At 52.0% G+C, this 15,350-nt stretch overlaps 7 protein-coding genes across 7 annotated transcripts; 5 read left to right on the forward strand and 2 right to left on the reverse strand.

Annotated features, from left to right (window-relative positions):
* Positions 1–481: 481 nt before the first annotated feature.
* Positions 482–1,684, forward strand: MYCFIDRAFT_75524 (uncharacterized protein; the record flags this gene model as incomplete). The annotated part of the gene is made up of 3 exons (XM_007922189.1): positions 482–1,087; positions 1,168–1,201; positions 1,368–1,684. 3 exons carry the CDS (start codon positions 482–484, stop codon positions 1,682–1,684), a joined length of 957 nt encoding a protein of 318 aa, XP_007920380.1.
* Positions 1,685–3,449: 1,765 nt separating this feature from the next.
* On the forward strand, positions 3,450–4,354 carry MYCFIDRAFT_85787 (uncharacterized protein). The gene is made up of 2 exons (XM_007922427.1): positions 3,450–3,654; positions 3,708–4,354. The coding sequence occupies exons 1-2, from the start codon at positions 3,586–3,588 to the stop codon at positions 4,116–4,118; spliced, it is 480 nt and encodes a 159-aa protein (XP_007920618.1). The 5' UTR covers positions 3,450–3,585; the 3' UTR covers positions 4,119–4,354.
* A 3,585-nt stretch (positions 4,355–7,939) lies between these two features.
* Positions 7,940–10,444, forward strand: MYCFIDRAFT_48016 (uncharacterized protein). Its single transcript, XM_007921816.1, has 2 exons — positions 7,940–8,565; positions 8,620–10,444. The coding sequence occupies exons 1-2, from the start codon at positions 8,225–8,227 to the stop codon at positions 10,307–10,309; spliced, it is 2,031 nt and encodes a 676-aa protein (XP_007920007.1). The 5' UTR covers positions 7,940–8,224; the 3' UTR covers positions 10,310–10,444.
* A 55-nt stretch (positions 10,445–10,499) lies between these two features.
* MYCFIDRAFT_75527 (uncharacterized protein) lies at positions 10,500–11,474 on the reverse strand (the record flags this gene model as incomplete). The annotated part of the gene is made up of 1 exon (XM_007922190.1): positions 10,500–11,474. One exon carries the CDS (start codon positions 11,472–11,474, stop codon positions 10,500–10,502), a length of 975 nt encoding a protein of 324 aa, XP_007920381.1.
* A 193-nt stretch (positions 11,475–11,667) lies between these two features.
* MYCFIDRAFT_201225 (uncharacterized protein) lies at positions 11,668–12,363 on the forward strand. Its single transcript, XM_007922843.1, has one exon. It carries the CDS (start codon positions 11,695–11,697, stop codon positions 11,896–11,898), a length of 204 nt encoding a protein of 67 aa, XP_007921034.1. The 5' UTR covers positions 11,668–11,694; the 3' UTR covers positions 11,899–12,363.
* On the forward strand, positions 11,951–13,189 carry MYCFIDRAFT_98155 (uncharacterized protein; the record flags this gene model as incomplete). The annotated part of the gene is made up of 3 exons (XM_007922844.1): positions 11,951–12,705; positions 12,772–12,917; positions 12,975–13,189. Coding segments are annotated over 3 exons (1,116 nt in total), but the record flags the coding sequence as incomplete, so codon positions are not given.
* Positions 13,190–13,585: 396 nt separating this feature from the next.
* Positions 13,586–15,035, reverse strand: MYCFIDRAFT_169460 (uncharacterized protein; the record flags this gene model as incomplete). The annotated part of the gene is made up of 12 exons (XM_007922845.1): positions 13,586–13,604; positions 13,656–13,673; positions 13,707–13,731; positions 13,772–14,104; positions 14,139–14,147; positions 14,191–14,243; positions 14,272–14,301; positions 14,339–14,405; positions 14,439–14,688; positions 14,718–14,826; positions 14,859–14,919; positions 14,978–15,035. The coding sequence occupies 12 exons, from the start codon at positions 15,033–15,035 to the stop codon at positions 13,586–13,588; spliced, it is 1,032 nt and encodes a 343-aa protein (XP_007921036.1).
* Positions 15,036–15,350: the final 315 nt, after the last annotated feature.

Here is a 15,350-nt window from a genome sequence, read left to right on the forward strand (position 1 = left end):
GGACAATTGACTACTGTCGACAGCGATGCAGACCTGGACGATATCAGTGTCTGTCGTTCCCTGCGTTCAACTTGGCTTCAGCACGAGCCTGGAACTTTGACTGCGCAGGGAACATTGCTCGGCGACGTTCATGCATGTCACTTCCAAGCTTTCCGCGGCGATGAAGCAGCATATACCCTGGAACCAAAGCATGGACAACGCACTCCCTCTCATCGTCAATATGGTCATCTGCAATCCTCCCCTTGATGAATATCTTCTGGTGCTCACTTCGATGGCTTGAGACTCGCAGTAACGACGCTATTTCGTACGGGGACACCGCCGTGGACTGCACAGCCAACCGCCATTTGACTCACCAAGTACGAGCAATGGCGGTGCCTAAGGTGGCCGCATGCAGTGAATGCTATGTATGTCTGCCAATGTGTTCAATTTAGTTTCTCTCTACCACCAACACCCGTTGTGAGCACCCATCGGCTTCCAAGTCATGGCGAAGAAGAAGCGAAGGCCACTGCGAGACCAAGACCCAAAGCTCGCAAGAGAGCAATCACCAAAATCATCGCGAGAAATCACTATCCTTCGGCCTGCGCACATAGCTCGAAGCAAGCGGCCAGTATTGAGGATCAGTGAGACGCTATCATTCGAGCACAGCATCACGACACTCGGCGACCGTTTCAATGCCTTGCCGGCGGAACTTCGAGCTCACATCTTCTCCTTGCTGCTGGCCCGACCAGTGAAATGGGATGTTGAGCACCAGCCACAGTGTCCAAGACGCCAGTCAGACTATGACATTACGCCCACTATGGGGAACAGCAACCAATGCTCTGCTGCTGCATCTCAAGTCGAGTGGCGGAAAGGCAACTGCAACATGTTTCAGTCTCCGTGGCGAAGCCAATGGGCCGAAGAGCCGCAGCATCCCTATGTATGCTCAATATGCTACGACCATCGTCTTCGTACTGGGCCCACTCCAACACCTAGGACCTTACCATGTCTATGTGCTCGACGGCCGGAGCTTCAACTCCTTCTCGTATGCAAGAAATGGTATCAAGAAGCAGGCACAGTACTGTACACGCAAAACACATGGGCTTTCGAAGTAAGTATCCGACTTTCTGATAGTGAAAAGTTGCTAAAACCTTGAAAGGACAATACCACGTTCACATCTTTCGTCACCAGCCTGGACCCGGATTGGCGCAAGATGATTTCCAAAGTCAGTCTTATGACCTGGGTCAAGGATCAAGAGCTGTACCCTACGACTGCTAGCACTCTGTTTATGGGCTGTCATGGTCTTCCATATGACACCACTTGGGAGAAGTTCTTCCAACGACCCGAGTACACAGGTCCAGGTATGTGGGCACTACTGCGGACGCTACCAGCACTATCACATCTGGAGCTCGATGCGCTTTTCTTGGCTTCTGCTAGAACAGTCAAGCGCATGCTCAGGCTTGGTCTACGCAACCTCAAGCAAGTGAAGTTCGTTCGAAGGATGGAGGATGTGGACAATGCATGGAAGTCCGGAACTCCATCTGTCTGGCCAGCATTCTCTGGGAGAAAGCTGATCGTGGGAGGCTTTGCTGAAGAGGTCGCTCGTGGGATCAAGGGACAGAGGCAACTGAGACTCAAGAAGTTCCGCGCTATCAAGAACTCTGTCGACGAAATGCAATTTGAGTTCATCAAGCCTCGGGAGGAATAATGTGGGAGGAGTTGCTAGGTGGTGCAGACACCTGTTGAGGCTATATGCGTAGATCGGTTCACAAACATGAAGTGTATCTGCTCGAATACAGTCTCAATGCTCATACCCAATGTTCTTGGCCTCGTCACGTCACTGTATTCGCAATTCAAAGTCCGATACGAAGGATGAACCCGGCTTTGAGCTTGGCCCGTCGCCCGTCACCCGTCGTCAGGAGCCATTTCCTTCCCTCGCCACACGCGCGTGGCAGCAGCGCTGATGCATCAGCTCATGCAGGCACGTCTGAAATCATGCTTACTATGAAACACTGTGACCATGGCACAGCCGGTAGGATTCGAAGCTTCGTGGAACTGATGTGCCCTCAGCATTCGAACCCTCACTCATCATCGCGTTGCCCTGATCGATATCCAACATGGCAGACGTATTCCCATCGTTGACGAAAGTCTGTGAAAGCAAGCCGTACAGTGACATCGATTCAACGCGGCCCGAACTGTCTGCGGAAGACAAAATCGTGGCTATCGCCGGAGACGGAGGCGCGATGGGATCAGCAATCGCAATTGCCTTTGCGAAAGCAGGCAGTCAAAAGATGGCAGTCATTGGGCGCCGAGAAGGACATCTCCAAGAGACGAGGAAGAAGGTCGTACGCGAAGTTTGCAATGCCCACCGGCGACCCTACGAACGCTGACTCTATGTGAGGAGCTTTGGGGAACGTACGGCAAGAGCTTGGAGAAATTGATATTCTAGTCGCGAATAGAGGATACTTATCCAGATTCGGGGCTCTTGTTGAAGTAGATGCCAAGGAATGGCGCATGGGGTTCGAGACGAATGTCTTTGGTTTGAACTGGAGCAGGGCGTCCATTTCGGTTGCTGCCAGAGATGCTATTGTTGTTGATATCAGTGCCTGTGTGTTGCATTTAGCTGCTATGAAGACTGCTTCTGTCGATGGTACTGACGAGAGCACAGCAGGCGGAAAACATGTGGGCAATGCAGCAATTTGGGGTCGCCAACCATTTTGCCGCGTACCGTCACGCAACCCATTGCGTCTCCAGCCTTTGCCGTGCGTGTCACACTCACCGCACTGGAAATTTCAGCACCCCAGGAAGTCCTCACGCGATGCGGATAGCGACCTCCTCGCATCGTGGGCATTGATGAACACAATACTGTACTTGCGCCGTGTCAGTCTCCTCGGCGACCGTGCGACCTTTGCCAGGCCTCTATGGTCAGACCTTCTCAGCCCATGTTGCACGGCGTAGTAGCCTCATTGTCCCGGTCGAGCCAGCGGCCAGTGTTATTGTATTCGGGTCCCAACAAATTGCGTGGCCAGGGCGATTCTCGAGTCAACGAACCAGCTCAACATGCGCACCCCTGGCCTTGTGCCTGTATATGCATCCACTAGTGCAGAGACAAGGAACGCTCCCCACACCAACGACGACGACTTCTCAATCGGGCGAGTGATGCTTTGGGAAGCCCAGCCGCCAATCTTTGCTTTGAGAAGGACATAATGGCGGAAGACTTTTGGGCAGACGTGCACCGGAGCCGACATACCATATGATGACTCGCGAGAATCATAATTGCCTGTTCCTGAGAGCAACCGCTAGTCGGAAGGGAGATCCCGCCCGGCGGCAATGCCATTGCCTGCGCAGTGCACGGTGCAGATCGCCAGGTTTCAAGTTCTCATCCTTGCTGCAGCCCCTAGGCTCGCTAGCTCGCCAACGAACTTCATCGAACTTCAAAAGGGCGGCAGTCCAGCATTCCTCTGCTCGCCACTCTCGCTCTGAATTTCATCATTTGCTCACTGCATCGCGCAGCTCACCTTCGTTAACGAAGCTTCGCCAGAACAATCACTTCACGCCAGACCTCGCAACATCACAGGTCACCTAATCAACAACACCACTCATATCAACATGCGTTCCGCACTCATTGCCCTCGCCGCCGCTGGCGCTGCATCCGCACAGGTTGTAAGCCAGATCGCAGTATGAAGCCAGATCGTATTTTCTTAGCTTGATACCTTCTAACCACTTTCTAGGATGGTCAGCTGCAAATTTACACCGAGTCGTCTGCCCCAGCGCCTGCTCCATACACTACCTCTGCTGTCGCGACGAGCCCAGTTAAGACCACTGCCCCAGCGTACACCACTCCAGTTGCCTACACCACTCCAGTCGTCAACGCAACAACTGCGCCGGTCCAGTACACCACTGCACCAGTCATCAGCAGCGCTCCATACCCAGCGGGCAACGCCACTACCCTCACAACATCTGGAACTGCTGTCACTTCCGTCACCACCACTGCGCCGGCTTCCAGCTCAACTAAAGCAAACCCTGTCGGCTCTAGCACTACCTCCGCTCCAGTCGAGTCATCCACTGGTGCTGCCAGCACTCTCCACATCAGCTCTGGTGTCATTGCTGCATTCGGCGCCCTCTTTGCCTTCCTTGCTTAAGCGAGTCTCCCTTATGAGACCATTCTAATTGTACCTCTGTGTCTACTTACTTGCGAAGGAGTCTTAACGGATGGGTACAGTACACCATACATCACGGTCGTGCTGCGCGGCAATTGGGATAGCTCGAATTTTGGCGAGCTGGTAATCAGGAATGAGCGCGACGCAGAACGAAACGTGTGTTATTAGTGCTGCATAGACTTACGACATGAAATACAACTACTACTATAACTACTATACCGCCTTCCCTTTCTCTTATATCTAACTTTATAACCGTTCTAGGCTTGGATAAGCCTACATGTCGTAAGTATCGGTAAGTTGAGAATCTAGACCAGTCTAGGCTCAAGAACTCTGACAATGTCAAAGGACTCATGCCCGCTAGGAAACGGGGCACCGAAGATAAATCTTTGGTACAAGGAAGTGGGTGGAAGATAGATCGAAGATTGTACGTCTTTGATCTAGTCGATAGGGCAAAGTTATCGAAGATTGCGTCTTTGATGTTGAGAAGATATGGCAGAGTCATAGAAGATTGCGTCTTTGATGAGGTGAGAAAGGTCATCGAAGATTGCGTCTTTGATAAAGGGAAGATATGGCAGGAATGAAAGTACGCCCGCCGACGCAGAACTATTTACGTCTAACCACCTACGCGATTGGCATTGCACGCAGTCGTAGTGCTTCGCCGGGCTATCGACGGTGATGCCCGTTAGCTGCTGGAGCCTTTCCGCTGTCATTCGGACGACGCCTCCCATCGTGGCGGTTGGTGTGTTGAAGTTGTGTGGCGATGGTGATGTTTGGTGTCGTTGTTTTGGAAGATTTTGGTGTGGTTCAAGGTTGTTTTGGAAGATTTTCAGCATCGCACTTGCCCTTGGATTGCTTCAACGGCTTAGTTCAACGCGCGAAGCGGATGCACAGGCCATCGAGATTCTTCTCCCTCAAAGCTCTATCACGTCAACTTCACCGACGCTCGTATTCTACCTCTTGCATTTACCGTAATAAAAACTAAAGTCTTCGTTGCTCCCTCATCCATCCCAACCGTATCAAAGACTGGAATCTTCGATACTTCACCGCAACAAAGATTGGAATCTTCGTTGCTCCCTCACCGTATCAAAGACTCCAATCTTCGATACGGGGGGCACAGAAGAAAGACTTACATCTTCCTTCTTTTCCTTGGCCCCCCATGGAGGGTCAGTGATAATGTCCTGGCATCAGAGGGGGGATCATCATGATGAATTCAGGTCGCAAAGCAGTCTGCTGACAGATGTTCTAGTAATGGTAGTACGCCAAGCTCGGAAGGCCGAAGCTCTGCATGTGCCGAACCTCTTTCCATCGACCCGGCAGACTCTCGCCAATCCAAGATACGAACTTTGTTGACGAGTCTCGGCAATTTCATACAAGAGGTGTCGCTCAGATGGAATGTACAGAGTGAGGCTCAATGTCTCGAACACCAGGCAAAATGGAGGACAAATTTACACATGCGCTGCGCTGGAGCGTCGACGATTCACATCAAAGCGTTATCTTGAGCGAGGATGTATTTGGCCTCCGGCTTGGGTCTCTATGAGATTGGAAAGAGCATTGGGCTAAGAAGTGGTTTGTCTGCGTCTTGATTGGTGACGACGGTTGTTCCGATATGATGCTTTGACGAAGGACGATCCTTCCAGACTGATCTCTATTCATTTTACAAGACCAAGTCTCAAATGGAACGTTGATCGAGTCTGCCTCGTCCTTCAGAGACGGAGATTTCCCAGGTGCAAAAGGTCTCTCGTTGATAGCCGCCAAGGATGAAGAAACTGATTGCGCCGACGTTCCAACTTCTTGTGGAGCAGCAGCTGAGGAACGCAGCTGCCATGTGACCGCGGCGAGGTCACTACGCACCCGAAGCATACGCCTAGAAAACCACGGTCCATATTCTTCAATTCAGCGCGGTCGGCCTAATGCGAACGTCTCGAGCTTCCGCTGCACAGTCCAGATAGTTGCGGCGACCTCTATCGATGTGAGACGCGAGTGAGCCCTCTCAGTCTTCTTGAGAGCACGTGGAGAATCAGTTGGCTGCTATTCCCGGCCAAGCGATCATTATACACCAGTTCCGGCGAAGCCTGATTGCATCAATGTTTCAAAATAGAATGTGCAATTCTGTAAGTGGTGAAAAGTCAGAGTTTCCGAAAACTTCTTGCGGTGTATGGGTTCAGGTTGACCGGAGTCCGCTGGTAGCCAGATCGCAGCTAGAGTGATGCATGAGTGTCCAGAATCCTGCTAACTGCGGTCGGAGCAGTGAGGTCTTGTTGGGTCTGAGCTTGGAGTAAGAGGAATAGTAGTGGCTATATACGAGGGAGAAATTGTCCACGCGTGCAAGAAAACCCGGGCCTTTCGAGGCAGAAGCTCCACGTGTGGCTCGCCGTCGGCCATCAGGCTGCCATTACATAATACGGGTAGAGCATGGGATGTACATCAGGCGGCCGGCAAGAGACCCCGGTGCTCGAACATGTCCCGAGCTTTTGGTGATATTAAAGGAGGTTTGGGTAGTGACGTCCAGGAATACTTCGAAGACTGAGCACCACGAGTCGATGCGGATTACGCATGATTCCAATCGCATCTGCTCGCTCTCCCCGTGCCATGTCAATGTATGCCTGTCTCGTGGTATGGTGTGATAGGCTCATACAGGGGATGATTATGCCCGTAAGGCTGACGGAGACAGGGCAGGCCTGAAATGATGAGGAGCAGGCCCATGCCTGAGCCATTACCGGTGGTCTCACGCGGCGAGGGAAGACTGGTCATCATCAACAAACGCTCCGCGTAGGGACGCATGCCGCGAGCTGGTAATAAAGGATGAAGCCGTCGCTCTTCTTGCCGTCATGACACAAGCCAGGCTCGCCGTCCTTTGACGTTGGATTAGAAATTCCAGCCATGTGCAGCTAATCGCCACAAGCTTTCCCAAGCTTCCACCCAAGAGATATCACGTCGTGGGTGCCAGGGTGGTGGCAGCCAAGCGAGCGCAGTAGTAGAAAGCTTGAGCGTGTGGTTGTGCCACTGCCACTGCCACTGCCACTGCCACTGCCACTGCCACGCGAGGTAGTTCTATTCATCAATCGTGTGCCGGCCTCGGAGTTCGCAGAGGCCAGAGGATGATATGCATAAAGGTCGGCTCAGCGGCAGGATCCCGCGCTACTGCTGTCCACAAGGCTCTGCACGTTTTTGCGTGCGCAAATTTGATTGGCCACGTCGACTTCACTTGCGAGCTCTCCATCTCGGCCGCTTTCCTCGATGCTCTTTCGAGTCTGTCACTACTGCTGCGCTGACTGCGTGCTGCGCGCTCTTCAGCCCTGCAGCCAAGCCGCCATTCTGCACCAGGCGAGGGCGAGCGCGAGGGCGAGCGCGCGTCGGTCGTTGCTGCCTCCCTTCAGCCATGGCTCCAGAAAAGGGCCGGCATGATATCATGCTGGCCAAGCACCTCCAAAATCAATTCCTGGGCCGACCCACGGCGCCGAGCAATCATTATTGTGCGATAGCAAGTGGCATTATTGCCTATCTTCGCTTATTACCCTCTTCCCTATATTGAGTTGGCCCGGGCGTTGGAGTCAAATTTCCAGTGCCAACTTGCACCAGCCGCACCGCACCCCAAAATACAGCTGAGAGTTGCCCTCGCCGACGTCGACGTCGACGCACTCATCCCGCCCGCCGACGTCTCCCGGGACTGCTCTCCAAGTGCGGCCTCTCAAGCACAGACAGGCATATCCATTCGACTCCTCCGCCATAATCCTCTCGCGTGGGCCCTGCGCATACCGATAGCCACGCACACCAAACTGCAGCGCCGCACATCCGCCAGCCTGGCCTGGCCATTCACATCTGATTCGACCTGAACGTGCTACCCAGGAGTGGCAAGCCTGTCTGCTCCATCCTTCACTACACACTACACACCCACCTTGCTCGACCCTGTCAGAGTTTAGATCGCTCCGTTCGATCGTCTCCATCGTGCCGCTGCCGACTGTCCAAAGCTATATACAAAGCTTGTCGGCCTCCACTGCTTTGGCCTCCACTGCTTTGGCCTTCACGCTCGAGTCAGAGTGCCAAGTACACTGCACCTCACTTCAAGTCTCACCACCCCAGACGCCACGATGGGTGACCAGTCCATGCGAGACTATGGCATTGCCGCACCCCATGGACCTAACATGGGCGGCCAGCATGTCGCTACAGCCGATTTATCGAACATGCACGCCAACGAGGCATCTGTATTCAGATCGCTACTGCTACCCGACGACAGCTACGATGAGAATGGAACATACTGGGCCGACATGCCGATCGGAAAGCGACTCAAGTTCGTCAATCACATCGACTCGCAAGAGGCCAAGAAGGAACTCCAAAGCATTGGACGAATGGTGAAGGCCGATCCACTTTCGCCAGTTGGCTACTATATGCGAAATATGGTCATTCCTGGTATGGGTTTGCTTCTTGAAGGGTAATTATTCATCGGAAACCAATCTTATTGTAGTCAAATGTCTAACATTCCCAGTTACGTCCTGTTCTCTATCGGCAACGTCAAGCCCTTGTTCCAGGCTGCATTCCCAGGCTGCTGGAAGAAGAACACGGTCTGCGACATCACCTGGATTCAAGCTGTCGACTACCTCGAGATCTGTGGTATCATTGTTGGTCAGGTGGTTGTCGGAATCCTTGGTGACTGGCTCGGTCGACGATGGGGTCTCATTCAGGACGCCGTCATCATGTTCTTGGGACTCATCATGCTCACAGCGTCTTGGGGTGTCACACTCAATGGATGGGTCATCTGCTACGTCTGGTCGCTCTTCTTCTACGGCATTGGAGTGGGAGGCGAGTACCCCATGACTGCGACTTCTGGTATGGAGAACGCTGTCGGCTCTGGTAAGATCTCCACCCGTGAGGATCGCCTGCATCGTGGCCGTAAAGTGACTTCGGCATTCTTGATGCAAGGTTGGGGACAGTTCTTCAACCAGGTCATCCTGATCTTGCTGCTCTTGATCTTCCACGGCGGAAAGTCGAGCGCTCCCTATGGAAAGACCCTCGTGCAATGGACCTACCGTATATCCTTCGCAATTCCTGCCGCTGGCACACTCTGGCTCGTCTACTACCGTACCTATAAGATGCGATCTGCTTCGAAGCAGCTCCAAGCCGCCAAGAAGAAGCAGTCAGTTACCGGGTACGATGTAAAGTCGATGGGCCTCACCTTCACCTACTTCGGTGGTCGTGTTTTCGCAACTGCTGCGGCTTGGTATGCCAACGACGTCTTCTTCTACGGCAACAAGCTCTTCCAAAGTGAGTTCATTGCCACAATCTCCGGTCAGACTACATCCGTGATGGTCAACTGGCTTTGGAACCTGCTCAACATCGGTGTCTCTCTGGTCGGCTACTACCTCGCCTCATTCCTGATCGATAACAAGAATTACGGTCGCAAGTGGATGCAAATTGTCGGCTTCATAGGAGATTTCATCTGCTTCGTCATCCCAGCTTTCAACTACCACTACTATGCCGAAGGCGCTGGTGTCCACAAGTTCATGGCCATGTACTTCATCTCGTCCTTCTTCAACCAGTTTGGGCCGAACTCGGTCACTTTCTTGGTCGCCGCTGAGGTCTTCCCGACGCCAGTCCGTGCCTCCGCTCACGGATTCAGCGCTGCCTGCGGTAAGCTTGGCGCTCTTACAGCTGCAGTGTTGTACAACTACATCGACATCCCGACACGCTTCCTTGTGGTGCCATGGTTCGGTCTTGCGGGCGCTTTGATCACTTTCGTCTTCCTTCCAGATACCACCGGTCTTGATCTGAAGGAGCAAGAACGCCGATGGGCATACATTCGCGCCGGCCGTGAACACGAATACCATGGCGTTGCAGTTCACCCACAGCATCTCTCTCTGTGGGAGCGCATGTGGGGTCTCAGCAAGAACTACAATGCTGAGGAGGATTACAAGCAGCGAGTTGAGGAGATGCGCACCGATTGGGAGGCCGCGATGGCGAAGCGGGCTGCTGAGAAGGAGCACGGAGATGATGTTCCCGACGCAGATGACTGGAGCTCAGAGGTCAGCACATTCTTTGAGCGTACAAGAGGCCAGAAGAGTGGACAAAGCACATTCAAGCAGCAGCAGCAGCAGCAGAACGGTGGTGGGCTCAACGGGCATGCCAATGACTCACCGAATGGCAACTCCATCGAAGAGGAGAAGGAGTTGAAGCAGTAGTTTTTGCACTGATGTTCGAGGCATTTAGACCGTAAACTAGCGCTGGCTAGAATTACATCGGTGGTGTATTGCATATGGTACATGAGGTGTCCGGCAGACTAGACTGTATAGCAGAACAATGGCGCTCGTGGCTGCATTCGTGATGACCAACGCATGTATATGAATTGCATCCATAGTACCAAGTCCGGAATTACATCTCGTCAACCGTCGCTCGATCTTCGAAGCGTTGTAGCATATGCAGCGTCCTCTCATACGCATACATTGTGACCGCACTGCTGGGCGCTGCTTTGACGAGACTGACACTCAATCCCCGATACAACCCGATCGTGCCTTCCTTCTTCAGTATCATCCTCAAAGTGCTCAACACTCCCCTCTCGTAGACTGGAATCTTATTGCCTCCGGCGTATCTCTGCCTGGTAGGGCCTTGCACTTGTAATCTCTTCCTGACCGTGTCAAGTGGGAACACGGCGCTCTTGCTCAGGATGCTTGCCATCACTCCCGCCACTGCATCTCCAGATCCGAAGGGTAGCTGCACGCTCGCCAGTGGCGGCTTGAGAGATTCGTAGAGAGCGAAAAACAGGCCCATGTATGGAACAATTTGTCCAATACCTGCGTTCAGCCCGCGAAAGAATCCAGCGCTACCTTCATTCCGCGTGATTTCTCGGACACTCGCTATCAGTCCATCGTAGACTCTCTCAGTCCCTTGTGCTGCGAACCGCGTGCGCAGCAGGTCGAGGGGATAAGTCAACGTCGTTGCCGCAGTCCCAGCAACAGCACCTCCAATGAAACTCTTCGCCGAGCCGGGAATGCTGAACCTGCCGTTTTCTGTGATCTTATCCAATGCCTGCGTCGTACTCCGATATGTCAGAAATTGTACTGCGCCGTAGCTCAAGTACAACCCTTCTGCCGGGATATTTCCCTTCCAGAACCCCGTGATGCCTTCATGCTGCCATATGTCCCGTACTACGCTGGAGACCCCAGCCGAAGATCGTGGCCGGAATGGTTGTGAGAGAGGGTCGGCGAGGGAGTGGTAGTGAAGCTGTAATCGGATCTTGATCACGTCCAGAGGCGCGATACAGAATCGAGATATGAGACCGGATATGGCGCCGGCGACGACGACTTGACCGCGAGTGCCCTCATCGCGGAGCTGTTCTGTCCCAGACATCCATTACCAGCTCTTCGCCGGAGCGATATGGCAGGGTGTGCCGTGCTGTGCTGTGCTTGCTGGGTGATTGCCGACGCAAACAAAGGTGGATGTGAAATGTAGCTCCCAAGATTGGCTTGGCTTGACCTCGGAGCTCTCCATCTCCAATGCCTTCCACATCCTCTTCCTTTCTCTCTACACACGCAACCGTGATGGCATTCTCACGCCGTGTAGCACGGCAATGCCAGAAAAGGCTGTCAAGTATTGCAATACGACAGATCTCCTCAACAGGTCGCGCTCGACAGGCTACACAGGAAGCATGCAATTCGGAATCTCAGCCTCGGCACGAGAGAGGCCTCGAATCCAGGAAACCATTTTCGCGTATAGACCTTCGGAAATTGCTTGTGGAAAGGTCATCAGAACCAAGTCGCCCAGGAGTCGATGACGAATCGCTGGTCAGCATTTCTTATGGAGAGGGAGAATATCGACTTGCCCCAGTAGCTCTACGAGATCTATGTCAATGCTCCAAATGTGTCGACTCCTCAACAAGGCAGAAGCTGTTCTCCACTCCGGACATTCCTAGCGACATCAAAGCAAAGGAAATAACCCATGATTCAGGCAACGTGAGCATCAAATGGCAGAACGATGCGCCTGGTTACGCAGAAGATCATGTCACTACTCTACCATTGGAGGGCCTCAGGCGATTGTGCAGTCGAGGGAAGATGACACCAGAGCCAGCACCTATACCTCGGACTTACTGGAATACCCAAGCCTACACGTCAGAAACTTCGGACTTTGACTATGAAGATTACATGTCATCCGATAGCACACTCTATTCTGCAGCCCGACAACTTCATACTCATGGTCTTCTCTTTATGACGAATGTGCCAGAAGACGAAGAATCGGTGGTACGAGTCGCAGAACGGATTGGACCTCTCAAGACTACCTTCTATGGCAAGACCTGGGATGTACGGTCTGTACCAGAGGCTAAGAATGTCGCCTACACGGCCCAGAATCTCGGTTTCCACATGGATCTCATGTATATGAAGCAACCTCCTCACCTTCAGCTATTGCACTGTATACGTTCATCATCAGCGGGAGGCGCCTCGCTCTTCACAGACTCATTCCTCGCGGCCAGAGATCTCTCTGAAGCGGACTTCCATGCATATGCCGGCTTGAGCTCTCAAACGGTAGAGTTCCACTACGACCATCCAGACCACTACTATCACCAATCACGTCGAGTCATTGAAGAGTCTCCAATCCGACATGGCCCGTTCAATCTGCGGAGCCATGTTGACCTCAAAAGGGTCCAGAACAGATATCCAGCACTGGAAAATCTCCAAACCCTCACTCCAATGGATTTCCTGGAAAGTGTTGCCTGGTCTCCTCCCTTCCAGGGCCCGTTCAAGCTCCAATCCGATCTTTCCCTTCACACTTTCAACCTACAAACTGGCCAACTCCCCGGTCCCGATCTGGGCGCGAAGCTCTACAACAAGAAACTCGTCCAATGGCACGCCGCAGCGAAAAAATTCAACGACCTCATCCATCGTCCCGAAGTCATTTATGAGAGATTAATGAAGCCTGGAGAATGTGTGATTTTCGATAATCGAAGGGTTTTGCATGCGAGGAAGGCTTTTGAGGTTGGTGATGCGGGGAAGGAGAGGTGGTTGAGGGGCGCGTATGTTGATAAGGATCCTTTTGTGAGTAAGTTGAAGATTTTAAGGGACAGGTTTGAGAGGCGTGAAGTTGAAGGGATGGGGTCGGAGGAGTTGGAGAGGGCCATGTCGGTCGATTTTTGAGAGTGAGCATTTGCATGCATATAGGTAGGTGTGTGGGAGGGTTGTGGTGTAGATGATGCATGCATATTAGTGTCATTTTTCGAGGTGAGCTGATGCCCAGGTAGCCAGGAGACAGGGAGAGCCAGCAGTCATGCAGAGAGACGCTTCGAGTTTACGCGAAAACATATTCTACCGCACAACCATCTCGAGACACGTGAGGGCACTCCATCACTGTGACAACAGCAGACTCATCAACGAAGGCTCCCCATGCAATTCAACCGCTCAGGGATCACATGGAAGATTACCCTTTACCAGTTGTTGGTAGCCTGGTAGTTGTTTGTTTTAGACAGTGTGTCAAACTGCATGTATGTCTCTCATAGCAATCACCTAGATAGTTAAGAGGAGCCCAGATGCCCTCTCCGACAAGCAAGCATCTTTGCATCTTCACACTTCTTCCTCCGCTCTACTGATTCACAAGTCTTGAGTCTTTTCCAGATGAACTGAAAAGAAAACAGAGAAGTGCTATTGCATAATCCCCACGCCAAATCAGAAAATCATCTTGACATTTCTCAGATGCGTCTGCTTCATCGGCCGGCGCCAAGCAGCATCCTGATTGCCACGAGTCCATCGATGTGGATGGCCTGATTGACCAGGGTGGCGAAGACTCGAGCTCAAGTGTTCCTGTTGTCAAAGTGCCTGAATCTTGCTCTGGGTCATGAGGACTCTGCGGCGTGGCTTGACCTGGTGGAGGTGGTGGATGGCACTGCAGAGCATCAGCACCGAATTCGAAAAGCAATTGCCAAGTGGATTCATCGCTGACACAATGGCTTCCTCGTCGCTTCTGGAGTCTGATGTAGAATACGTGTATCGATCCTGGAGTCAATTTCAATCTAAGATTTCAGATCACTAGCGATGGCTTGATCGATTTTGAGTCAAGAGCGTGTCAAAAGAAGTAAAACCAAGGCTGTAGTTATACAGTTCATGATGCTTTGAACAAGGACACCGTCGAGCTCTAACAGTGTTGAAATGGCCATTCCCACACCAGAGCTTGAACCAGAACAGCTGGAGTACTCAGTATCCGTTGACAGATAGGTAGAAAGGCTGTACGCGTGTCGGCGAAGCTTGGAAGTGGTTGTCAGGGCATGTAGGGTCATGAAAGTGCAAAAGGTGACACCTAGTTCAACCCAGCATATCTTAACGTTTACACGCTTGATGATGACGATGGTTGAATGAAAGAAAGCTAAGAAAATAGAGAGAGTAAAGAAGAGGTAGAAGTATGAATCGGAGAGTGCCAAGTTCGTTGTGCATGGACAAAAAGGTGAAGCAAACACAAAAAACATATTGACAAGAGCCTCTGGGCATTCTGATTGATATGAGAATGAATCCCACAACGTAGCGCGCTTGAAGAACGTGCAAAATAAAAGAAAGCCAAAAAAGATAATGACAAGGATGGGATTCTACTCACTGTTAGAATACGACAGGGTACAGTGAATGTCTTGGCACCTACCGAACCCATGCAGGAAGATCCTATGAGAATGCTTCTCAGTTGTATACTGAGTAAGACCGAGATGATCGAGTCTTGAGTCACACCTAAGCTATGTTAGGATCAAGTTACAAGGAAAACCACACAGCGGAACGTACGCCATAACCACTCGGCCACCTTGCCAATTGCATGAAGAAACGCTGTCCTTGAGTGCAATGCATTTGATAAAGGGGTGGGAAAATAGTTGTACTATATTGGCTAACCATTGTGGATCACATGCTTTTCTTGGCGCTTCCAGCTGGTCCCAGCCCCACACACCATATATTCGCGTACGAAGGCAACAATTAGGCAGAGTAGAAACTCATAGCCATTGAAATGAGTTGTAGAGAAGAGCAAAAGTGGAGATGGCTTGAAGATAACGTAGGAGCAGACTCTGAGGCAAAAGATGTTGTACGTCATGCATCGCGGGGATTTGCCTTTGCAAGGACCACAATCTTGGGTGCTGTAGATCATAGAGAACTACAGTACTCCTTGGTTCGAACAGCAAGATCCGTTATATTAAATGCGGAACGTACTGCGAATTGTGTACGTGAAAGTACAGAATCAAAGTCGACTCGCAAAGTCCATTCGCCCGCA

This window comes from Pseudocercospora fijiensis, assembly GCF_000340215.1.
Source record: "Pseudocercospora fijiensis CIRAD86 unplaced genomic scaffold MYCFIscaffold_1, whole genome shotgun sequence".
NCBI classification, from domain to species: Eukaryota; Fungi; Ascomycota; class Dothideomycetes; order Mycosphaerellales; family Mycosphaerellaceae; genus Pseudocercospora; species Pseudocercospora fijiensis.